The sequence below is a fragment of the Sorex fumeus genome, unplaced genomic scaffold (assembly GCF_029834395.1).
Source record: "Sorex fumeus unplaced genomic scaffold, SorFum_2.1 ptg000037l, whole genome shotgun sequence".
In the NCBI taxonomy this organism is placed as follows: Eukaryota; Metazoa; Chordata; class Mammalia; order Eulipotyphla; family Soricidae; genus Sorex; species Sorex fumeus.
In genome coordinates, this window is record NW_026606094.1 from 55,574,151 (window position 1) to 55,600,894 (window position 26,744).

Genomic DNA, 26,744 nt, shown 5'->3' on the forward strand with positions numbered 1-26,744 from the left:
TTTTAATGAGAAGCTTAATGTTCAAAGACACAAACTAAATATGCCCTAGCTTACACAAATTTTAGAGTGTAACATGCATTACAAGTTTCAGTTATTGAAAGCTTTTATTGTGACAGTACAACATAAATGTCTCAAATACATTATTTCACTAAATAACAACTTTGAGATAAAAACCATCATTTAGAAAAAATACATTTAAAAGATACTCTTTTGAAATGTTACCATACAACCCTCTCCATTAATAACTGTACTTTCTTTTAAAAGCAATGTGTATAACATGTTGCACCTGAACTTCTAGACTATTTGATGTACCAGAATTAGGGAGATTATAATGAAAATAAAAGGAATGGAATTTATTTGAAAAGATCTGGCTTTAAGTGGATATGGTAAAGGAAAGAAGAGGAGAAATTTAAAATGACTAAAGGTTTAAGATGAAAAAGCAGATAACAATGAGCAATTAAAAATATTTCAGCTTTATCTATAAAAATCTTTGCTATTCTAGGTACATCCTCCCCCCCCCCCCCCCCCCCCCGCCACCCAAGTGCTAACCTGGGAACTGACAAACTCTATAGCATCAATTCCCTTGGTCTGGGGAATTCAATGCTATTTCTCATTTTTGTTAAGTTTCAAGTAGCAACTGGTCTAGTTTTTGCTGGCAAAACTATGATGACCTAAAAATCTGCCACAATCTGTACTATAACTATGTTTTGTCTCCTCCCAAGTGAACAAGATGCAGAAATAGTAATGCTCAAAATGGATAAATCACAAACTTATATCAGATAAGCAGACTGAATACACAAGTGACAATAATAAATAACCAAATGTTTTATGTTAATGTCATCTTTACTCTCTTCAAAATGTGTATATTTTGTTCTAAGTTAAAACATTTGTTTCATGTCACAATTTGTGGATTTGGTAGGGAAGAGAAGCACACCTGGCTGTGCCCAGGGCTTCCTTCTGGCTCTTTTTCCACGGACCCATTTTGGCAGTGTTGGAGACCATATGGGGTCCCTGGGATTGAACCTGGGCCAGCCAGGTGCAAGACAAGTACTTAAATTACTGATCTATCTCTCCAGTTCCTCATCTCATTCTTTCTTTTTATGTACATATGGGAAACCATCATTAACAGTATTGTAAATGACAAAACCTTAATCAATAAAAAAAAAAAAAACTTATAAAACAGAAACTACTTTCAGGAATGGTGAAACACCTCAAGTTACAAGGCACATGCTTCACATGTTCAAAGCCCTGTTCAGTCCTCCTGATACCTCATGAGTGACCTCTGACCCCATCCCCACAGCACCAGGAGTAGACAAAGCATCCCCCTGCAACCTTCCACCCAGGACTGCAGGGTGTGGATTCTATTAAGAAAAATCTCCTTCAATATTAAAAAAAGATCATTTGAAATAAAATTAAATCTATTCAATTGCCTTCAACCAATAAATTAAATATAAGATTAAATACTAGTATTTTTTAATACTAGTTATCAAATCTAATGAAACTAGGCAAAATTTTTGGAAAAAAGAAAAATGTCTTCACAAAGGGAAATAAAAAATGGTCTGAATGTTTTAAGAAAAAAGAAAAGAAAGAATATCAGTTATCACTGGAGCCTGTAAGCAAAAACACTTTTAAAATTGCGTAATACCCAAGAGTGGCCGAGATTAGTACCAGGTTTGCTCCATGGCTTGGAGGCCAGCCACACATGCTAGGGGAAAAGGCAGCTCAGATAGAGAAGGGAGCACCAAATAAAGGGTGTTTGGAGGATCCTCCCAGGATGGGAAAAGCATTCTGAAAGTAGACTATAGACCAAACATGATTGCCACTCAATGCCTCTCTTTCAAACCACAGAACCCAAAAGGAGAGAGAGAACAAAAGGGAATGTCCTGCCACAGATGCAGGGTAGGATGGGGGAGATGGGGGGTGGGAGGGATACTGGAAATTGTGGTGGTGGAAAATGGGCTCTGGTGGAGGGATGGGTATTTGATCGTTTTATAATTGAAATCCAAGCATAAAAATTTGTAAGTCTACAACTGTACCTCATGGTGTTTCACTAATAAAAATTAAATATATATAATAAATTTAAAAAATTGAAAAATAAAATTGTGTAATGGTGGCAAAGATTATCAATAGCCTCTGTGAATATGTACATGTAAACTTGGAAATGAACAATCTTACTTAAAAACACAGAAAAGCAGGCACTTCCAGAAAGTCTATTGCTATGTATATGATAATGTCATACGTTTGTGTGTAAGGTCCTTGCATTTATAATTAGAAAGGCATACCAAAACCAAGAGGTAAGCACATGTCAGAGTAAGTGAAACCCTTGCTTCAGCAATGTAGTGATATATGGCTTTTAAAGTATGACATGCAGATTAATGTGCAACATTTCAATGCATTTTAATGCTGTGTTAGCTGCTCACCTTTTGCATGATTCCTTTCTCATAATAATAGCGGAGTGAACGGCTAAGTTTATCATAGTTCATAGCAGGCCTGTTTTTCTGAATGCCCCAACGTCGGGCCACCTGCCACCAAAACAGAAGTACATTGTAGTGTTAAGTATTAACTTATCAACAAATTCCATTAAACTTAGTTAATTAATTAATTACTGTCAAACCCTCCCAAACAAATTCAAATCAAGACACAAGCAAAGAGGCCAAAGCAATCATGGTCTGAATTTCCTGTGTCCTGGTTTGCTTTTAAACCAGGCGTGCAGGGATCCTTCTGAAATATCACAATAGAATTCTTTGTCACCATTGTTTGGAATAAAAAGTTAAATGGAAATAAAGGAACGTGTTTACAGCTGCAAAGAACAGGCTGCGATTCACCAAAATGAGGCAAGTTTCCATTCATTGATACACAGTTTTGTCTTCTTAGTTTTTCAGATAAAAACTACAGATCGAGGGCGTAGGGAGCTCTATGTAAAGGTGTTTTCTGAGGTTATGATGGGGCAAAAAAAAAAAAATAGAAATCTAATCCACACTAAAAAAAAGTGAATATAGTGGCATGGTGTGCCTGGCAGAGGAAATAGTATACAAATTAATCATCTGAACGCAAATAATTGTTTATTGCCTGAAGCAGCATCACAGAATACAATTGTAGCCAATATTAAACAGGGGAGCTAAGTATTCATTTAAAGAGCAGCAAGTTGATGCTAAAAATAAGAAGGGAAGTGGAAAAGGTCACCATGTATATGAGTCCACAAACAAACTCTCTCAAGCAGAATGTCCACTTTGTTGTCCAGAACTTTTTATAACAGGGCTTTGGATGTTCAAGATCTCTGGCAGACAGTTCTTCAGTTGAGCTTAAGGAAACCTCTTCCTCAATATATATGTAAGCCCCACCTCAGTATCACTTCAAGCCTTAAACCAGTGTTATCTGCTTTCTCTACCTTGCCCAACGCACAGTGTCACTCATTTCCAAGGTTTTATTAATCTGATTCAAAATAGCATCAACCTAGGCCAGAGATAGTATAGTGGGTAGGGCATTTGCCTTGCACACTGCACATAGGATTTGATCCCTTTCACCATATATGGCTGCCCAGATCCCACCAAGAGTGATCTCTGAGCACAGGAGTAAATCTTGTGCACTGCTGAGTGTGCCCTGCACACAACAAGAGACCCTCAAGCCCCCCTCGCATTTTATGCATACCTAGGCAACCCCAGGAAGCTTCAACTAATAGAACATGTCAGGAAAGCTTTGCTTAATAGACAAGTATGTTTCTTCATTTCCCTGAACTTTCTACTTGTTAGGTCACATATACTAAAATAGAATGCCTTTCAAAAGATCATCCTGTCTCTCTCCATTTTGTTAGCAATAACCTTTCTCCAGAATTTGTTTCTTTCCTTTAAAAATACTGCTCGGCTATTTTCTTGCTCACCAATTTGTATTCCCCAAATGAGGATACAATGTAATTTAGTCACATGCACGAGGACCCCTTTTTAAGAGGAAAGAGGTCATGTAACCAAAACATCATCCTGTATCTAAGCAGACAGTCACAGCAGCAGATACACCTTAATTTTCCTAAGATTAACTTCATTTTAATATGAATTATCTAAGCAGAAATGAAAACAGTATTCTCTAAATAAAATTTATTTTTAAAACCTAATCATGGACATCAGTGATTCTCTAACAGACACAGCAACTAAACAGCAAGCAAGCCTGCAGGGGATATGAAAATAAATTCTGAATATCCCCTTGAAGCACAATTTTGGAATATGCAGTTATGAGTCTTTGCTAGAAGCTCACCAGATGTATTTGGGAAATAACATACTTGCAACAAACTTTAAGACAAAATTGTAAAAATCCCCAGGAGGAAAAGACAAGATTTTTAATACCCAAAGGAATTTGACTCTTACACTGCCAATGCTTTTGCTCTGCATTTAGTAGTAAATATTTTGAAATAACAAAATTCATTCTTTGTGCTGTTTCAGTACCACCTGTGTATAAAACTAAGGAAAGTAGAATATTATAATATACCTAGGAAATGCAGAGATAAAACTGTCGACAAGTTATCAAATACAATTAAGCTTGTAAAATCTGCTCAGCACATTGTTCCTATAGTTAGCCAAACTAAATTTTACACTTAAAATTATGTTAAGAGTAAATATCATGTTATGTGTTCTTATCACAATAAAAGAAAAACTAAAACTTAAAATAAACAGATGATCACAAAGATAGGTGAGAGTCCCCACCAATAAAGAATATCTATTTGACTTCTGCAAGACCAAGAAATCTACATCAATTCCAAGGCACAGTGGGTGAGATGGTAGCAATACTTTCTTATTTCAATATAACTTTCAGTTATTTCCCTTCGATATTCCTTCCAGTGAAAACCAGCTATCAGTAAAGAGAGTTGACACTTTAGCAGTCACCCTTAACATCAAATAAATTGTATAAAAAAAGGAATCATCTAAGTATTGTTCAATTATTACTGGTAAATATGCAGCAGTTAAATAGGGAAAGAATAATCGGGGTCTTGTAACTTCCAGCTCAAGTTAAAAGACATTGATAAGAAATCTTATAGACCTTTTACTGTATTAATCGTTATTCCCTAAAACAGTTTTCTAGAATTCACAAATAATTTGAAAATGGTTTCTCATTATCTGAAATCTCACAAAGAGACACTAAATTATGTGCTTATTAAAGTTGCCCAAACACACTGGGCAGATTAAATACACTGAGCAGATTTTCTGTTCTGCAGTCTTACTCCGCATTGTTTTGAACTGTCAAAACATAAAGAAGAGGGACCTCTGAAGAATTTCAACAGGATGACTTCAAAGTCACCTTTGAGGAGTGAATGGGAGGAGGGTGATCATGGGCCTCACAGGCGAAAGGTTTCACAAACACTCTCCAAACAAGAGACTTAAGCAAAACAGTACAGTCATGACCTGATGAAAGCAACTGCATCTATGAGAAAAGCCACAATCAGAAATCGGATGTTTCATTTTTAACAAAAGCCTTAGGAGACATTTAGTGTCTATTGCACAACTGTCACTGGGTTAGTAACTATTTAGAAGTGGTTGGCTGATTCAGAATGACCCTGTACCTTTTCACTTTATTAAGTTACAGCAGAAAAGGTACCTACAAATGTCAGTTTATTATTTGAAGCATCACTATACTTCTTCACTGAATTAAGTCATAGAAATCTTTAATTTGATAAAACTTAATGATCATCTGATCTGCTCTTCTATTAATTCAAACTCAATCACCATAAAAGCCAACAGTTCCTATATAAAAAACTTAATTCATTTGCATAAAAAACATTTACTCTTCTGAGAGGATCAATAATTACTGACAGAATTCATCAATCCCGCTATTTTAATAAATATATGGCAAGAAGTTAAAACTACTTCACAGATGAAGGGAAATTTATTTATAAATTCTCGTGGAACACAGCTCAAGTATGAACCAACTCTTGCAGCTGTTCTTAGCGTCTCTCAAGAGGTGAAGAGCACAGATTTCTGTCATGTTAAAGGCCTTTTAGCTATTTTATGCTAAGTGCTTCTAGGCTCAATTCGTTAGTGAATCAGTTTTGTGGTTCTTTCACATACATCATGTAAGTACATCTACATAAAAATGAATTTGTTTTGACAGCCAAATTAAGCTCTAGACACATTACAAATGAAACACCCAAACATTTAGCCCAGACTACATAATAGATCATTTCAAGTTACAATACTGAGGTGTATGTGTTTGGTGTGGCCTAATAGATAGCTAGTATTTGAGCACCGTGAGCAAACTGAAGAAACTTAGAGACTTCATTGTGCTAATCGTCTTCCTTTTTTCATACTTCTTTTAATACATATTTGAATCTCATAGTGTCTTAAATCTTAACAAGTAACCTGACCTTATCTTCTGGATATGAAATTAAGGCATATTAACTGATAGTGATCAGATATATGGTTTTATAGGAAAGAAAATTTAAGATTTATAAGCTCATTTGCCTAGGTTGCATATGTCCAGTCTAAATGAAATTAATCACCTTGGGTACAGAAATAGCTGGATATTCTAGCATTTTTTACCTTATTTAAGTATTTTGATGCTCTGTAGACATATTAACTGAAAGTCTTTCATTCTTTTCTTATGGGAAACTAACACGATTTAACAATAGTGAAGAAAGCATCTTTAACAATAAAAAAAAAAAGGAAAACATTTCACATGAGTCATCTTTCAGTAGAGGTCCCAAAAGCTATTGGTTCATTACACTATAGTAACAAGAGTGGCTATAAGCCCACAGCTAATTCTGGGAAAAATATACACTGAACTAAATATTCTTTGTGCATAATTTTTATTGATATATTCTTAGTGGTCATGGGAAGGAATATAGTTGAAGTGAATTGAATGCGTGTTCCACTTATGCAAAGCATCTCTGAGTCCTTTCATTTTGATAATTTCTAATGAATTATAGTGGCATTAAACTTCAATTCTTGAGACATTACACCTTCCAATGGAGGGTATACTGTCCAACTGACTTGAAAAAGAAGACACTAACAAGCAAAACAAGCAAGGTTTCTATCAGGTATATGTCTCCTGAGATACACTTAAGGAATGAGAATTTTTCACTGCAGCTCTTCCAAACATTGTTTTCTCTATGTCCCCTTCTCCTCCTGTATGACTTTCATCTTAAAGTGTTCCTTTTTAAATTCTTTGGCAAAAATATATATTGTCCAAATAATAACTGCTAAAACTCAAGAATAATACCATTACATCCAAATCTAGTTTAACTTCAGCAGAATGCCACCTTTAGCCCAGAGATTATAAAATATCCTCAATATAAATGCTTCATTTAGTGTCTTCTCAAATTCTGCATTATCGTATAAAGGTGCTTTGACCATTTCTCTTCAGTATCTATCTTGTAGGATGGAATGAAACAGGAATAAGCATGAAAAAAATTTTATATTTTATTTTAAACGTACAATGACATTTCGTTAAGCTTTTAATTCACATTTTCCTAATATTTAAAAATAAACCAATATATTTCAGTTATATAAGTCAAATATATATATCCCTTTTTATTGCAACACACCTAACTTTCCTAACTCAAATGTAACAAACCAACCTCTTCAGGTTCAATCAATTTAAATTCCATGCCTCGTCCGGTCCAGGCAATAAAGTGAGAATTTGAAGGGTCATCCAGAAGAGCTACCAAAAACTGCCAGAGCTGAAGAGATCCCCTTCTCTGGTATGTGGGTCCTTCCCGATACATTCCTGGCTCTTGTTTGATGTCACCTATATTAAAATTTTGCAAATTTCTATTGTTAACAATGTTGCTACATTTACATAAACATATAATAAACTGACCAATAAAATGTCACATCACAACCACTTCAAGAGCGCTGTTAAATACAGTGCTACCATTAAATATATATTTTTTTTGCTTTTTGGGTCACACCTAGCGATGCATAGGGGTTACTCCTGGCTCTGCAGTCAGGAATTACCCCTGGTGGTGCTCATGGGACCATATGGGATGCTGAGAATCAAACCCGGGTTGGCCGCATGCAAGGCAAACACCCTACCCGCTGTGCTATTGCTCCAGCCCAAATTCTTAAAATAAAGCCTGGAATGAGTACAAAAAGCCACACTAACACATGGTTAGGATGAATGCACTCAGGTACAGAATAAGCCTACTGGGTGTCATTTACTTATAAAATTTGTCTAACTTTTTTTGCTGGCTTCTTTTAAAACATAACAACTAATCACACATCCTTGCTTTGTGAATTCAATTACTCACTGCTCAAAGCAACACTGTAAGGGAATAATCATTTTTAAACTCTGAACACTGAATTTGTCCAAACAAGATTCTGCAACCTATTTGTAAATTCCCCACTGACATCGATATGACAAACTTGAAACTTTAAATTCAAAATATTTCAAAGATAATTTAATACATCTTAAAATTGGAGTTCAATAACATATATTCTATATAGATTGAGAAAGTCTAGTGATTAAGAATACAATGGATGGTAGGCTTGGGACCATTATTTCTCCACATCTTCATAATTGCACTTTTTTTAACAGGCATCAAATTAAACTTCTTGTTTTCTTTGTCTTTTGGTTATACTCCTTTCACTTGATTTTATATTCCCATTGTTTTCCTAAAAGTTCAATTTTAAAATACTTATACTAGGACTTTCATACAAGTATAATTTATAAGAAGAAAGAGCTGTCTATTGTATTACCTGATAGTTTTTAATAATGTAAAAGATTACAGGGTCAGAAAGACAGAACAGGGGTTAATATGTCTGCCTTACATCTGGATGATCCCAGCACTGCATGGTTCCCTAAGAGCAGCACTAGGAGTAACTCTCCTGAACCACTGAGTCAAGAGAAAGCCCTGAGCATCACTAGGTGTATCCCAAAACAAGAAAGCAACAGAAAATAGATTACAGATAAATGTGTGTTTCAATGCTTTTTATATGAATCCGGTCAGTTAATATGTTACAGGTTAAAAAAAGAACAGAATTACTCATCATTTACCTCTGTCTCAAGACCATCATCTAAAAAATATGTGACTCTGGTTGCACCAGGGAATGAATGCCTAGGGCTCCCTATCAGAATATCATTGCTGATGTATGAATTTATCTTCTCTACTAAAGAAACAATCCAGATGTAATATTCAGCTGATCCATTCACATCAAGTGTAAATTATAAAATAGATAAGATCAAAAGCTTTTTCAAACTTTCTTTTGGTCAGTGGACAGAAATATACTTAACATAATTACAGAAAGAATACTTTTAAGAGCTAACCAAAATATAAAATTATTCCGTCAATACCTCCTTTTAAAAATCATCATGTTGTTTCAGTCTAAGCTAGATAACATATAAGTATCTCTTTATATTGATTTCAATGACAGTTTCATTTATTTCAGTTCTACCTTCAGAGATTTATAAGTTTTTTCATGGGGGTAACTGAGCAATTATGCAGACCGAGAAACACTGTCAAATTTTATAATGTCTATATTGCTTCTGCCTATAAATGTGACATTGTATGACATTCAACAATAAAAAGATAACCCTTGTTTTTTTTATTTTCTTGTTCTCTATTCCTTATAAAATTTAAGGATGGTATCTTTAGATAGAGCTAGATATATATGCATAGTATAAAACCTATGAGTACTTAAAAGTCAGCAGGAAAATCAAGACAGCTAGCCCCCTAAATATTGGTGTGAACTTGGCTTAATAGATTATATCAAAATCCTCTCTATTTTTGAGTTATTTTCTACCTCTTATGCCCATGCTAATTATCACAATTTCTTTCAAGTTAAGCGCACTAAGAAAGAAAGAAAAAAAAACTGATGAAGGTCATTCTAAGAATTAGAGGCTTAAGGCTTTGTCTCAAGAGAAAAAGCTGCCTTTTAAGAATAGTGATGCTCTGCTAATGGTGCTAAATAGCAGAGTTCACACCTTTGAAACTCAAAGCTTAAATCTAACATCTACTGTAGAATAAGGCCAAACAAATAACCTCCACTGTGACCTTCCAGCAATTTAAAAGGAGGCTAAGGAAACAGATCTTCTTAACACACCATTCCTTCTGGGAAGTCTATGAGTAGCAAAAACCTTGGGAACAGAATAGTCTTGAGGCAGCTCATTAAGGAAGGAGAGGCAATCTGAATGTGCACTTTGCTGTTTAAATAATGACAATTAAAACTTTCCAGTGTTACCAAGTCATTACAGCCATGATCCCCAAAGTTTGTGCAATCAGCTAATCAGTGGGCCCCTGCTCGTTTCCTGTTAAACAATCAAAGCAGGAACTATGGAGACCACACTAAAAAACCACGAAAATCAATTAACTGTTCACTTTTCTCCCCAAGTTTCCTTGTACATGCCAATTTCTGATCCCCTTGTGAAGAAAAGAAGATTCTATCAAATTTGACACCTTTTTCTGACATATAGGGCTTTTTAAATACAACAGCAAAGGGATATTAAAAAGCAATAATTTCCTAATTCCATTTTAAGCAATTACAAGTAATGCCACATCGGTAATGAATATCTCAGGGGAAAAAAATAAAAGAACTAGCAATCAGTAACTAAATGGGCAGCTATGTTGTTCCTGTGTTTCATAATGCATCTTTTCATGGACAATAAAAGGAAAGAGGCTGCATTAGTCATCTGTGCGTCCACAGTAGCATGCTCTCTGTTCAGTTTTGTTAATTATGGGATCAGCTTTCAATAAATCCCAAACAACAAGCTGCGTGTGCTCTGCAGGGCAATGAAAAAATCCCCTGGTCTCTACGCTAAGCTCAGCTAGAACATAACCAATTCTCTCCTCAAGAGTTAGATTCCTCATAAGACAAAAGCATACAAGGTTCTGAATAGAGGAAGGAAAGAGAGAATGTGTGTAAGGGAAAAGTTAGCAAGAGATGAATGCATCAGAGTTGTCGATTGTTTTTAGGAATGGCACATGGTATCTACCCAAAAATTCAAATTTGAAACATGATGAAAAACCTACCATCAAATTTTTCTGGGACAACACAGGTGTCATCATAAAACTGCCGGGGGCCCTTTTCAAACATACAGCCTGTAGGGAAAAAACAGGATATATTTATTCATGATAAAAATAAAGCTCACAAACAACTTTAATTATATCCATTTACACAAAAATTGGGATGAAAAATGATGGCCACTTTTTGCTACATAACCTTAAGTCACATTACTCACATTATTTAATGCTGGGACCTCAGATCCTTATAAATGAGAATGATAAACAATTTAGTTATCACGATCTATGAAAATTAAATGATTCAATATAGGCAAGTTTAGAATACTGGCTAGCACACAGAGTCATATCTAAGAAATAGCCATTTCTATTATAATAAATCTATGCATGAAGCACACAGAAATGCTGTATATGTAATATGAATATACAGAAAGCCATAATAGATTATGTAACATTTGTGTTTACCACAGATCATTATTTCTATTTTATTTGAGTTTTGTTTGTTTCAAGTTTTATTTTCTTCAAAGAGATGAGAAACTAACTGAATTACCAATATTTGTCTTCTATTATTACCCTGACGATCTGAAATGATTTGTTTTACCCTATTTTCTTGGAGAAATATTTAGGTAGGCTAACCTTTCATACATTCATTATGAATAGGCAAACTAATGAAGAAAAAAGACCTTTTTTTCTGTAACATAACTAAATTCTCAAAGAAAGCAGAAAATCAATAGCTTTTCCCAATCATCTTCTCTCCAGGAATCCCTGGTGGTGAACTTTCACTTAAATCTTATTGTTTTAATCACTAAGAAATTTGTATAGTCACAATCTTATTTCTCAAATAGCTCCATGGTAGGTACAAAATATTAACAATAGCAGTAACAATAATTGCACTGAATTTATGCAAAATGATATTTTGTCTTAATATGTTGGATTTACTGGCTCATTAACCTATTTATTAGACAGAGGAATTTACTTCTATTAACATCACTTTCATACCCCAGAACGTTAGACTAAATATAACAGAAATCATCTGACCAGAGAGATAGTAGAAGTGGGTAAGGTGCTTGCCTCACATGCAGAATCTGGGTTCAATCTCCAACAGCCCATATGAAGCCCTGACTCCCCACTTCAAGAGTGACCCCTTAACACAGCCAGGAATAAGCCCTGATCACCATCAGATGTGACCCCAAAACAAAGAAAAAAATACTTTGCAATGATCAAAATCTATTAAACTTTTTGCATCGAGGTTAACATAAACCCAACAATAAAAATTTCTTTCCTAGACTTCTATAACTTTCCATGCTTCACAATCACCTGTTCCCAAATGCAAAATCCAAGGTATTTAGGGATGAATATATTTAACACTACTGTACTTTATCTCCAAAGAAACATGAAAATTCTTTTAACATAACCATTAATGAGCAATATGGAAGAGTTATCTGAAAAACACATGTTCTGGGCTGTAGCAACAGTACAGCAGGGTGCTTGCTTTGCACGACACCAACCAAGATTCCATCTCTGATAACCTTTAAGGTCTCCCAAGCCACACCAGTAGTGATCCCTAAGCACAGAGTCTGTAGTAAGCCCTGAGCTCTGCTGAGAAGCGCCCCCAAATCAAAACAAAAGTCTACAAACATAAAAATATCTATTTTTGGATATTTATATACACATGGCTCATTGTTTGTAACTATATGGAAGAAATCATAATCTGAAAAATCATTCTTTCAGCTTTAAAAAGATAAAGCTTTAAAATATCAGCCTAGGGAATTTATGCAATTTCTCTATAAAATATCAAGATTAAGTAAAGCATCCTAGGGGCATCTAGAAAATATTTTAACCAGCTTTTACTAGCAATTTCAGTGATGGAAAACTTAACTTCTGTTCTGCTGGGATGAGTCAGAAAGCCTTCTTGCCTCATATAAATGGAGTGGCAGCTAGGCACTTCTGGAAGAAATAAAAACAGCATTGGTTAAAGCGGAAATTTGGGAGCTGAAAACATGCCTTTATCACAAGACAGTGCAGTAACAGAAACTGATGCAAATCTTCATGCAGACAACATGTCAACATTTCAGCCAAGACTCACACAGTAAATGTATGAATAAGCTTATCTGGTGAACACCAGTTTTCTTAAGTTGTTAACGTGAATTCAGTTTTAACCATATCAACTTGGCTATAGGTTAACCCTATGTGCAAACCCACATAAAGGTGATGGTATCCAAGATAAAGAGTACTGTGATTCAAAATATGTTGGAAGACATCGATGGAATCAATTTTTATGTCCTGTGGCACAGTATGGCAAGGCAAAAAAAAATCAATAAAATTCACCTAGTTTTTGTCATTATAGAAATTATTATAAGAAAAATTGCTAAATCTTTGAAAAATTTTGACTCTAGCCTCAAAATGACTGTAAATTTCCCTCTCAGATATAAACATGACCGGCTTTTAATTTTATTGAGTACACAGGTTACGTTTAAAATTATAAAAGCTATAAAACTGAAATCCAGCAATTTCATGGCAAACACTATTATTGCCCAAAGAGTGAGGCCTTGCCTCTGTAACCAAGTTAATTTAGAACTAAGAAAATAAACTTGGTTAATGGTTAAATCTGAGTCATAGAGATGACTGTTATATCAATGCGTTATGGGGCAGGTGTGAATAGCAGGAAAGAAATATGAATTAAGACATAAAAGATTATTATTTGAGTCCTTCACTTCTAATGAAGAAACATAATTTTAAACATATTTTACCTATATGTTTAAAATTATCTATAGAATCAGGAGTTAGTTCAGATGTTATACTCTATTATGTTTTCAGATTCTTCACTTCTGAATATAGAAGTACACTTCAAATAATCAGAGGTAGATTGATGATGAAATCACTTAAGCTTTTATTCAGGACTGTCTATTTGCAAAAGTCCTTTGAAAAGCCTTACATCTTCATACAAGCTAACTTCATCCAAGTGATTTTATTTAAAAAATAAAATCAAAAAAAGAACTATTGCCGATTATATAAGCTTTAAGTCTCACAAACCCGAGTGCTACCCTGTACATAATATATAAAATTCATTTGAAATATAGCTACAAATATGCATTGTAGCACTGTCCTCCCATTGTTCATCGATTTGCTTGAGCAGGCACCAGTAACATCTCCATTGTGATACTTGTTACTGTTTTTGGCATATCTAATATGCCATGGTGATCTTGCCAGGCTCTCCGAGAGGGACTGAGGAATTGAACCTGGGTTGGCCGTGTCCAAGGCAAATGCCTTACCTGCTGTGCTGTTGCTCCAGCTATAAATATATGATAATTACACCTTCCACATTACCAGTTTGTAAGCAACATAAATAAAAATAAATTTATAAGGTGGATAGGTAAATGTGGTATTAAATACAGAAATGTCATTTCCACCACTTGTATTAATTTAATGAGCTCTGCAGAATAAAGAATGTTTAAATGAATTAGAATCTAAAGATTAACTACTTTTCAACTATCTTCAACTATCCACCTCTCTTTTCTTCCTTTGTTTTCGTGCTGTAATCGTCAACTAGTACTGTTGGGTCCAGGTGTGATTCTCTTTTGGTCTGAAATGTTACATCTTAAAAGTCTGTACGACTTATTTTTTAGAGTGCTCGGTGATAAATATTAAACAAAATTCACCTTAAAAAAGTCACTTATTTCAGGTAAGTTTAGTCAAAAATATCTTAATGAGAATCCATAATAGCAATTTAAAAAGATGTCTAAATAAACATTTCCTTAAAATATGCTAAAATGTTTAAATAAACATTTTAAAAGATGTAGAAATCAAGAGCTTACAAGTTGTAAATAGTATACAATGCATCATCAAATATTTCACAATAGCTACAAGTTGTAAATAGTATACAATGCATCATCAAATATTTCACAATAGCATATCTCTTTATGTAATGTACCACATAATAGACAATTCAGACTCTAACAAAGGGAAAGTTAACCTTGATTCCTCAGATTAACACTTAAAATTGTGCTTCAGAGTAGTTGCACTTTTTGAGTTACCAAATACAATCCATTTCATTAAAACATTTTTACCAATGACATTTCACATTACTTTCTAATGTTATTTTGATTTATTGCCAGGCATAATGTTCCTCGAAACAGCTGGGCCTGGAAGGGACAGTGTTAATGATTCTGCCATCAGCTCAGCAGCTGCTTAGAAGCAAGCACTTTGCTGTACCAATGTTGACACCCTGCCACAAAATACTTTTACTGACTGCAGCCCAGCTGGAATGTGGCTATAAAAACAGCTGGCTGGCTCTGGAGGCAGCTAAAGGAAAACATATAGGCTGAACTCTATTATATATAAGTGTGACTAAATGGAGGCCTTCCTCCCCAGAGGGGGAGAAAGAGAGGAGAGGAAGTGCAAGCATTTTTGAGAAACCTACTATTTAATTTGAAGGGACATCTTACGAAAGTGCTCTAACATAATACAAAATCATCATACTTGTTGAAAACTATACACTTGACATCAAAGATGGGATGTGATGAATAATTTTTCAAATGCTCTTGCAACTATTAGACTAGCTGATCTATTAATTGTATTCCATAACATTTTTCAAAAGTTATATTTATTATATTTAAGGAAATTTAAAATTCACAATGAATCAATGATTCCTTATAAATAATCACTATAGTGTATTATGAGAGCTTATCTTTATCATTAGGTCCTCCATGTACTTTCCAAAGATCAAATTTTTAAAAATAAAAGCACGGACCGTTTAGAAAAATACATATGTAGGAATATTTTACCCGTTTCTGTTGCATCCATTTTTTAAAAATCTAACTCTTGAAATTGAGATACCTGGTTAGTGCTGTTTAACTTTGATGTATCTTTAAAACAGTGACTTTATGTGGGCCTGAAAAGCCTAAAAAATTATGGCTATATGGAGTTTATTCCCATAAAGCAACTAAAGTCATGTTATCCTAAAGTGATATCAGTTAATTTATGACTATCAGAGTGGGTCAGACTCTAATCAAATTGTAGAAACATTTCCAAAGTGATTATTCAATCAAATGACTAACATGGTTAATTAGGAGCCATAAACATTGCTCTGAAGTTCATCAAAGTAATGACTTGCCCAGAAAAATTACTGCTAATTAAATTGCCTGCTGCTTTCATTTCTACCTTATCTAATAAAAAATCTAACCAATGAAGTTTGGCATTACATTTTAACTTTTGCTAAATGCTCATCTTAAGATCCGAACAAAGTAAGCGGCAACTTCAAAGGAAAATGTTTTGTGGCAGGAATCTGAGGCATTGCATATGTATTCACTTCTGTTTTTCATGTAATGAAACATAAAATTCAGCAATAAAACATTTTTAGTTTAACCTATGCACTAATGTTTAAGATGACAACATGCTTCTCTCCCTCTCTCTTTTATTGATTTATTTTTAGCTTCTCCTCAAGGCTTACTCCTTGATCTGTCCTCTGGGATCACTCCTGACTGGGCGTAGGGTACGATGTAGGGTGTCAAGGATCAAATATGACTGATAGATGCTAGGCAAATGTATCTCACCCACTGTCTTATCTCTCTGGCCCTCAAGATGACAACATGCTTACACTTATTTTTCCCCCTGTGTTCATAGATTATAATCTTAGAACCATTAGAATAGCCTTGATTACAAATGTGTCCTTGGTCATCTAGTAGAACTGGTTTTGAGTTTCAGTTTTGATATCTTGTAGCAGCATGCGATTCTGCCACTTACTATCATCTTTAACTCTCATTCCCCATAACTATAAAATAGGAATAATATATGAATACCTGTGGAAGTATTGTTTTTTTTATTTTGTTTTGGTTTTTGAGTCACACCCAGCTATGCTGAGGGCCTACTCCTGGCTCTGTGCCTAGAAGTCACTCTTTGCAGGGCTCAAGGGACCATACAGGTTGCTGGCAGTAGAACCCAGGTCAGCCTTGCACAAGGCATGCAACCTATCTGCTGTACTATAGCTCCGGCCCCTGTGAATACATTGTAGGGAAGAAGGTATGACAAATCATGGGTTTGCCAAAATTTTGAAGTCTCTATATAGTGAAAATAAAATATATGGTACTTATTACTAATGGCAGAACCTACTTTTATGTGAATATCACAAGAATTTAAAGTGAATGGGAGATAGTACTTAAAATTAGAAATAACTGTATAATAAGTAAGTTTCATTCATACCTAATTTGGTATTCTAAAATCATCACTATTGAGAATGTGGCTCTGTTGCATATTGACATATTTAACCTGTAATATTCTCTGCGAATCTATTAACCTGTGGCATTAGAAATTAGATGACTGATGAGCCAGAGAGACATCACAAGGATTAAGGTGCTATTTTTTTTTAACACAACTGAGTCCTACTTGATTCCCCAAGCAGGGTATGGTCCCCCAAGCACCAAAAGGAGTGATCCTAAAACAGAGAGCCAAAAGTTGGTTCTTAGCATGCCTGGTGAGCCCTTCCCTTGGCCCCCAAATTCCCTTGAAAGTACATTGGTATAGAACTTATTTTATGAAGTATGATATTTAAGGTTTACATGAATAGAACTATTTTTGGAAACCTTTCAAAAAGAAGAGTACCTTTCCAGCTTTTTAAAAAAATAGTATTAACCACATATACTTTCTCTTAAATGATTTTGGTTTAAAATTTTTAATTCAGTCTATAAATTGAATTATGTGAATTTAATTTAGGACAAAGGATTTTTATTATTTTGAAGCTTGTGCACCAAAGAGCAATACAACATGGCATTAGTACAGGACCAAATCAGCTTGCAGAAACTTAACTGCCTATAATTTGTCACAGATGAGTTCATGGTGATGAAAGCTGATTTAATATACAACAAAAATTCAAAACAGCAAAGCACTACTGTCATCACAATGAACTATTAAACATAGGGGAAGTTAAGAAAAAAGACAGTATACTAATACCCCAAACTACCCAATTTAGCTTGTCTTCATGTTTATTAGCACTGGTATAAACTGAGATATGCAACTGTGAACTAAAAAAGTTGATTTCCTCTTCCCTAAACTTGTATTTTAAATGTATATTAGAAAACAATATTGAGAAGCTATACAAAGTTTTTGAAGAAAAAGTATTGCCTTGAATTTGTACCAAAAGAGCCCTGTAAATATTACCCCAATTGACATATTTGCTGCTGGACAGTATAGAATAAAGGAGAAAATGTTTGGCTTATTCTCTAGATATTACATCAGACCAGATTAGAGAGAAAATATTTGCTCCTAATAACTGAGATTTCAACAATTTGTTGAAATTGCAGTCAAACAGTGTGCAAATAGGAATGACTTTATAATTGTATATTCAGAACAAGGGTGAGATAAACTTTTTCAAATTTGCAGATTCTGGTTTAATTCCTGTAGCAGTAATCAGTTTGATAAGGAAGTACTCATGGAGAATCCCTGTAAATAGGAATAATAGTTTTAACATTGTAATGGAATGTGATTTAGCAAATGAGTGTGCAAAGAAGAATTAAGTAACTAACTTAATTACTTGTGAAGGTGATGTGGCAAAATCATAACTAAACCTTTATGCCACACGTTGATGATGGTAGAAGATTTGACATATGAAATGCCCAGAGAAATAAATCTGAGTGCATCAAGTACATGATAAAAAATATATGTATGAATTGTGTGCACCTGCAGTTTAATGTTGATTATCTAAAAAATACTGTGATGGCTGGAGCGATAGCACAGCAGGTAAAGCATTTGTCTTGCATGTGGCGGACCTGAGTTCGATTCCCAGCATCCCAGATGGACCCATGATCACTGCCAGGAGTAATTCCTGAGTGCAGAGCCAGGAATGACCTCTGTGCATTGCCCTGTGTGACCCAAAAAGAAAAAAAAAAACCTACTGTTGTAGTACTGCCCTGTAGCACTGTCCTCCCATTATTTATCGATTTGCTCGACTGGGCCCAGTAACACCTCCCATGCAAAACTTGTTACTGTGTTTGGCATATTAAATACAGGATGGATAGCTTCCTAGGCTTTATGTGCAGGTGCCCAAGATATTCTTGGTAGCTTGCTGGGTTCTCTGAGAGGGGTGGAGAAACCAAACTTGGCTCGGCTGGGACAGCCTTGTGCAAGGCAAACGCCCTACCCGCTGTGCTATTGCTCCAGCCTCAGAACACTGACAATAGACTATGCATATTAAGTTCATTAAAATGCACATAAATTTCTTACACCATTGCTTAGATATACTGAATCTACTGTTGGTTGACTTTAAGGCAAATAGTAAACTGTACTGGTCTTCATATACTCTGCATATTATTTGCAAAAATCTAAGAAATAGTAAGTAATGGTTACAGGTGTTCAGCAACTATTAAAACTTGGAGGTTACATAACTTAAATTGACTCTAGAATTTTACCCATGAAATCACTAAAGTCTCTTGTAAGAGTCTGGATTTTTAAAGAATGAATCTTACGCAAATAATATCCACATTCAAACAAGATTAGCTCTTAATTTTATAAACAGTTACCAGTCTGTGGTTGATTTTACCTAATCAAGTTACAAATAAAATTTTAAGCATGATTTTTAACTTTGGCTATTTGTTCCATATTATTATGTTATAAGCATGGCCGACTCGAGTTCGATTCCTCATGCAGTCGACCTGGGTTCCATTCCTCTGTCCCTCTCGGAGAGCCCGGCAAGCTACCGAGAGTATCTCGCCCGCACGGCAGAGCCTGGCAAGCTCCCTGTGATGTATTCGATATGCCAAACACAGTAACAAGTGTCACAATGGAGACGTTACTGGGCCCACTCGAGAAAATCAATGAACAATGGGAGAACCGTGACCAGTGACTATTATGTTATAAGAATGAATAGGAGTTAAGATGTATCAGTAACAATTTCTGAAGGGTGGAAATTTTGAAGCTGAACTTCAAACCTGAACTGTACCCTTCTGAAATCTATGATTTAAATACATATATCAAGAATGAAGAAATATTCCCTCTATTCACCTCTCCTTGGATCACCACAATATTCAGATGATTTATTGTATCTGCTCTGAATTTGAATTAAACTAGTAAGATCAGTGTGATTGTCTATGTTAGAAAGAGTATAATAGTATAATATGCAGCCAACCTTATACATGATTATTTTAACATAAAAACATTTCTCTTGCTTTGTTTCATAATCTAACACCAAATGACTATTTGAAAGTGTGAGGAGGGAAAAAACAAAACTAAGGCATCTTATTCAAAGGTAGGCAATCTTTACAGAAATTTCTAGAATTCAAGATAAGATCATACCAATGGACATGTTGCTAGGCCTAGACGAAAATTAATGTTTCACTAAACTAGCAAACATAACAGAACTTATAAAAACAAAGGGTAGGGAATTATTCACCTCTTTATAAATAAGGGAAAAGAGGCTCAAAATGCTAAAGTAAATAAGTATCAGGCCAAGGATTCTGTGAAACATTATAGTACTATACAAAGCGGTTTTATATTGTTTTTTATGTTTAGAATAACAAAACCCCTGTTTATGAAGCACTGGACTGTGGGGCACTCACTGAAAAGAAGGGTCACCAAATGGAGAGTTCAAAAATTTTTTTGAAATTTAACTGAACAGTAAACAAATTACAATGACACATGCTTGTCATATCTGCAGTTTTGTCTTATTATTCATATCTAAATTTAAATAATATTAAATCTTGTGAAACTTTCCAGACTGTATAAAAAATTTATCTGGCAATTTCATCATGCACCCGAGTAATAAAAAAATATATAATGTTCTTCTATTTAACCTAAAAAAATTCTTAAAATTAGTTCTAATTATATTATTCACGTCTGATGTAAAAAATATTTTGTGAAATAAAGTTCTGCTTATGTTAGATTATCAGTTAACTCATTTAAAAACAGACTTTTAATAGAAAAATAATTCAATACTGGTATTTTAAATCTATGTTTACTCATATATGTATATATTCTTAAAAAATAAATACATATTTCATTTCTCCTTTCAATTAATGAATCAGACACATGATGAGATGCAAACATACTTTTAAATAGGTTCATTTAATTTCAAATTTCAGTTGCACATATAAAAACACTTATGTTGATTTCAACATACTGGAAAGTGGTCTGGGCACAAACATTCTAGTTGTTTCTTTTAAAAGAAACAAAAAATCCCATACTATAAAAGTAAGTTCCCCTTTTCTTTCTAATTTCTCCTCGCCTTTTATATTTCCATCCAAGTACAACTCACAAACAGATTATCTCTCCCTTCCCCCTTTCCTGCCTGTAAAATCCAAGTTAGACAAACACTGTGTGGCTGAAATGACATATTTGAATGGAATTCAGACCCACCAGTTCCTGTTTATGTTTCTCATTTGAGAATGTTGTCTTCTCATTCACTATACATTAAGAATACTGCAGAGCCTTAAATAGTGTCATGTTACATGCAAGCAGGACCAATGAGCATTTATCATTATTTCCAGTCAACTGGCAAAAGCAGCAGCTGATGGAACACTATACCCTTCAGCATTGTATAAATGGACATTCCAGAGAGAGAGAGAGAGAGAAAGAGAGAGAGAATATGTGTGTGTGTGTGTGTGTGTGTGTGTGTGTGTGTGTGTGTGTGTGTTTCCTTTCAGTCTTCATTTTATGAATGAAACTCCGGGCTCTATAGAGTCCATTCATGTGAGAGAAATGCTTACAGGGCTCTGCCCTAGGGATCAATCAGTCATGGGTAAAACTGATATGATTGGTTTAAGACAGACTTCAGCCTTCCATTACGGACTTAAAATGCAGTCCCTGTCCATTTAACCTATGTTAATGCATAAAGAGTAAATCCAGACTGTAGTCTCAATTCTCAAATCAAATCACTAGCCAATACCACTTACTGTAACTGTAGATTCAGAACATATTTAAGTATTTCTTAGAAAAACTGATATCGTAGACCAGATTACTGTTTTGGGAGATTTGCTATTTTTACTCAAAAACAAATGAAAAAAAATATGAAAAAGACTAAACAGTAAAAAGCAATATAAAATTTTGAGATCAATTTATGACCTTTATTATAATAAAATCAATTAGAAAGATATCTTTGTCATTTTTCACAATGAAGGAATATAAAAATCAAGAGCCACAATGGTCTACTAGTCCACAAATCATTGCTGAGTACAAGAAAATTATCTTTAGATGCAAGAGGAAGTTAAGATATAACATATTTTGAATAATCAATAACTCAATTTTTTTAACATTTCTGTAATTTAACACTTATATTTTGGGAAATAACAGCTTTAAAATTAGAACAAAAAAAAATGACTGCCCTGTTTCAGGAGAAAATGCATTCAGACCATCAGAAAAAGATGCTTCGTAATGAAATAGGGCCAACGTTTGACCTTTAGGAGGGTTAAATGTTGACCACAAAAAGGCACCGTTTATGGAGCTATAATCACTGCTGTTCTGGAAACTACTAAAGATGATAATGCTTAAAAATGCTGACAGTTCTTAGGGGGAGAATAAAGTATGAACGGTTTGTAACTATTGGTACCAAACACTCTGAATCATATAATTGGTTTGATCACTTATCTATAGCTTTGTTCTTAACTCCAGAGGGAGGAAAATGTTGCTCTCTTTCCAATGACCTGAAGTCATATAGAAAACATATATAAAACCCTTATGTATATGCCTCCAAAAGGTTATTTTAGGATCTTTACATAAAAGGACTCTGATAAATCTGCTTAAATGAATACATCTCTATTTACTATGAGGTTGCAGAAAATTATCTTCTTAATCTAAATCCAGTGATCCCATAATTTTTGTTTGAAAGTATTATTAGAAATCCTGCAAGGGAAATCACAAACAGTGCTGAAAAGGATGGAGTATTACTCCACAGTTTACACAAAATGACATTTCTAACATAAAGATACACCTCTCTTGCCATTTCAGAGTAGTAGTAATATTGAAAACTACACCCAAAGTTTCTTGAATCATGGGTTGCAATCCCATTTAGGTAAAAAGAATGCGTATGCTTGTTTGGGGGTGGGAGTGGGGATACAAAAATGCAATATAAAATAAAAATGAGCAATCAAAAAATTTATCATTGTCAGTGGATATTTGCTTTGTATACCTCGTTCATAAAAACCCGGGATCACATAAAAATTTTGTGGACAAAAGAGGTTGTGAGTAGGGAAAAACAGTCTGCAGAAGAACAGGGCTCCCCAAAGTGGCCAGCCAGGGGAGCATATGCATTCATGAAGAAGATAGGGGTAGTCATTTCAAGCACAGCTGGGGTGAGGAGAAGCTTTCTGTTTGCATGAAAATGTATATTTCTAGGAGGATGCAGGGTGATGTTTGTTTTCCCTGAAAAGAACACAGTAAATTTGGTCAATTAAATTTGGGAATCTCTGTCCTAATGTTACAGGTTGGACTTATATGAACTATACCAGATGAAACCTAAACATGTTCCTAGTTTTAACATAGCTAACATGATGTTAATCTTTAGAAGCATTTGCTTCATCATTTTGCTGTTTACATATCCTGTTTCTACATGCTGAGTACAGATCATTGTTTTTTAAAAAAAGTTTATTGGATTGCCTTCATTATAGCCCTCAAGTGATGATAAAAAAAAGTACAAAATAAACATTTGCTTAACTGAACAACAGGTATACTTTAAATTTTTTTTAAATCGCATTTTAAAGGTACAAAAAGGTACGTGTTATTCTTCTTCAAAATGTGAATTTTCCTGACATCTGTTTTATATATTTGCAGTTCTCCATGAACTTTCTGTCAGAAAAAAAATGTTCTACTAACAAAAGTTTAAAAATCCCTGTTCACAGGGCTGGAGTGATAGCACAGCACGTATGGTGTTTGCTTGCACACGGCCGACCCGGGTTCGATTCCCAGCATCCCATATGGTCCCCCGAGCACCACCAGGAGTAATTCATTAGTGCCGAGCGAGGAACAATTCTGAGCATCGCCGGGTATGATCCCCCCCCCCCGCCCCCAAAAAACCCTGTTCATAGGCTGGAGCAATAGCACAGTGGGTAGGGTGCTTTGCCTTGTACACAGCAGACCAGTATCCAATCCCTGGTATTCCATATGGTCACCAGAGCACTGTCAGGAGTAATTTCTGAGTGCAGAGCCAGGAGTAAGCCTTCAGTACTGCCAGATATGGCCCACTGCCGAATATGGCCACAAAACAAAACAAAAATAAATAAAGATATAAATAAAAAACACTGTTCTGTCAAATTTTAAGCAATTTAACAACAGCAAAAAATCCAATATGAAGATTCAAACTCAATGTTTGAGTTAAATAATTTTGGTGTCAGATAAACCATTACTTTAATTTGTTTTAATTCAATCTTTTCCTGAAGAACTTATAGGAAAAAAATCACTTTTTCCTTTTCTTTAATAATCTCAAATCTTGACAATGTTTACATGTTTTTTTAAAAGGAAATCAAATACATTTTATTAGAAATGCTGTATAGGTTCTCTATTATTTTCCTGTATGAAAACAATAAGAACCAAATAATCAGAATATATTTCTCACAAATCAGGCAAAGGACATTTGAGGGGGCTGGGGTGATAGCACAATGGGTAGGGTGGTTGCCTTGCACGCAGCCAACTCGGGTTCGATTCCCAGCATCCCGTATGGTCCCTTGAGCACCGCCAGGGATAATTTCTGAGTGCAGAGCCAGGAGTAACCCCTGTGCATCACCAGGTGTGACCCAAAAAGCAAAAAAAAAAAAAAAAACCTAAAAAACAAAACCAAAGTAAAGGACATTTGAGGCATGAAAATAGATACTCATATTGCCTTGGATCATGGCTATAGACTTTTTTGAAATGTGGTGTCAGGAATCAAACTTGGGGTCATCAAATGTGCGTGTCTCAAAAATTTATTTTCTTTCTCTTTTTTTTTCTCCTTTTTCCTTCCCCCTCCCCCTTTTCTCTTTTTCTTTTCAGTAGAGTAATGCTTGTTTGAAAGTTAGGACCACATATCCAATAATACTTACATACAAATTTTGAATTATAACACTTTTCTGTTTTCTAATCATGTAAAAGATACCGGACAGAACTAAAGTACGAATGAAAAAAATTCTTGGTTCTAGTAGGTTATTTCACATAATATATGTAATTGATTGGTCATATATTTTGTCTGTAAGATTGAGGGTGTTAAAGAAAAAAAAAATGTAAACAATAAATAAATAAATAAATAAATAAAAAAGAAGTTGTAGAGTTTGAAGGGTGAACCAAAGTGTGAAAAGCATATAAATAAAAATATTAAAAAAAAAAAAGATTGAGGGTGTAGAGAAGGTATCTGAACTAGATGAGCTTCAAGAAATATCATGAGGGTAAAGATTTAGGATTCTATGAAATAACTCTTGCATTTATTTCCCAATTTTAAATAGCGTTAACATTATTTGTAACTACAGTTGCTATGAATCCAAATTGAAAGATGGCCTCATCCAGACTCATATTAGTAGCACTAAATCAAACCACTAACGTACACAAAAACACTTTCTTTAGCAAAAACAAGACGGAAACACTTTCCACCCACCCCATCCCAACCCCCATCAACATCTAATACTCCCTCCCCTCTGAAGCTCACTTTCTCACCTTATCTAATTTCAGAAAACTCCCTGAGAGTTTTATTTCCCCCCTTTCATTCACATCTTAAGTTAAGCATTCTCTACCACATGGCTGGGAGGCATCTTTTAAATTAATGAGTCACTAAGTAGGCACTGAGGGCTAGAAACACCTTATCGATGTATTATCCACCCAAGCAGCAACTACATTAAGATTTTTTTAATACACGCCAAGTGCAGTGAAACATAGCACAAATAATGAGGCTGCAAGTAGTATGAATGAACAAATGTGAAACTCAACAGGCATTGTATGTACACTCTCCCTTCTCCAAAGCAGTCTTTGGACACAAACTAATAAAAAAATCAGTTTGCAATTAAGTTTGCAACCTATAAACTATAATGAAATTCTTAGTACTCTAATTTACAGGTTTAAATGACCTGAACATTCTCTTTTTCAACTCTAAATTTGTTGATATTTAAGATTATACTATGTATACTGTCTAATCACAAAAAATAGTATATAATTTTATTAAAATAAAAAGAACATTATACACAAAATGAAGATGCCTATATCATTCTCTATATACAGGCCTGGCATTTATATATGAGGTCTGAATTTCAGTGATTCATGTCTTACATATTTTTCTTTCTTGTCTTTTTTAACTCAATAGTCTTGCTTCTAAGCCAGAGAGATAAGTCAACAGGCTAGAGTGAGTGCTTTAAATGTAGGAGTTGTGATTTTGATACCAATGTCTCCTGCACACTGCTAGAAGTGATTCCAACAACGAAACCCAACAAATAGTTCTAACTTCTAATGACTTAATATTTCTGTTATATATACACGTAAGTTATTTCCTGTATATTTATAGTTCTCATATCCCTTGATCCGTCTATCCCTCTTATACACCCATTATGTAGCTTTCACTCCTTAGGATACATTCCTCAGAATAATAACACTCTAACAAAACACATGAATGAATATTGTGTGCTAACATTTTCTTGAAATAAACAGTCATTTTAATGTGCCAACCACCCGAGCTATCAAAAATAAAATAAAATAAAATAAAATGAACTAAACAAAATGTCAATCACTCAGCAATACATGCAACTCAACCAAATTAAGTTGTTTTAAGTATGTAAAGCATGAGCATCAGTAGGCATTCTGAACATGAAAAATCTCATATATAAGCATGGAGATGGGAAGTTACCATGTTCCTAAAAATACTGGACATTGCATAAGG

General features: G+C 34.5%; 1 protein-coding gene across 4 annotated transcripts in view; it reads right to left on the bottom strand.

Annotated features, from left to right (window-relative positions):
• Window positions 1-26,744, bottom strand: part of ETV1 (ETS variant transcription factor 1) — a 99,608-nt gene that overhangs the window by 5,765 nt on the left and 67,099 nt on the right. For all 4 annotated transcript variants that reach the window (XM_056118307.1, XM_056118308.1, XM_056118306.1 and 1 more), the window contains 4 exons: window positions 12,815-12,883; window positions 10,949-11,017; window positions 7,559-7,728; window positions 2,421-2,522 (listed from right to left, as the gene is read on the bottom strand). In XM_056118307.1, coding sequence (XP_055974282.1) covers window positions 2,421-2,522; window positions 7,559-7,728; window positions 10,949-11,017; window positions 12,815-12,883 — 410 coding nt within the window. The remainder of the gene's footprint in view (window positions 1-2,420; window positions 2,523-7,558; window positions 7,729-10,948; window positions 11,018-12,814; window positions 12,884-26,744) is intronic.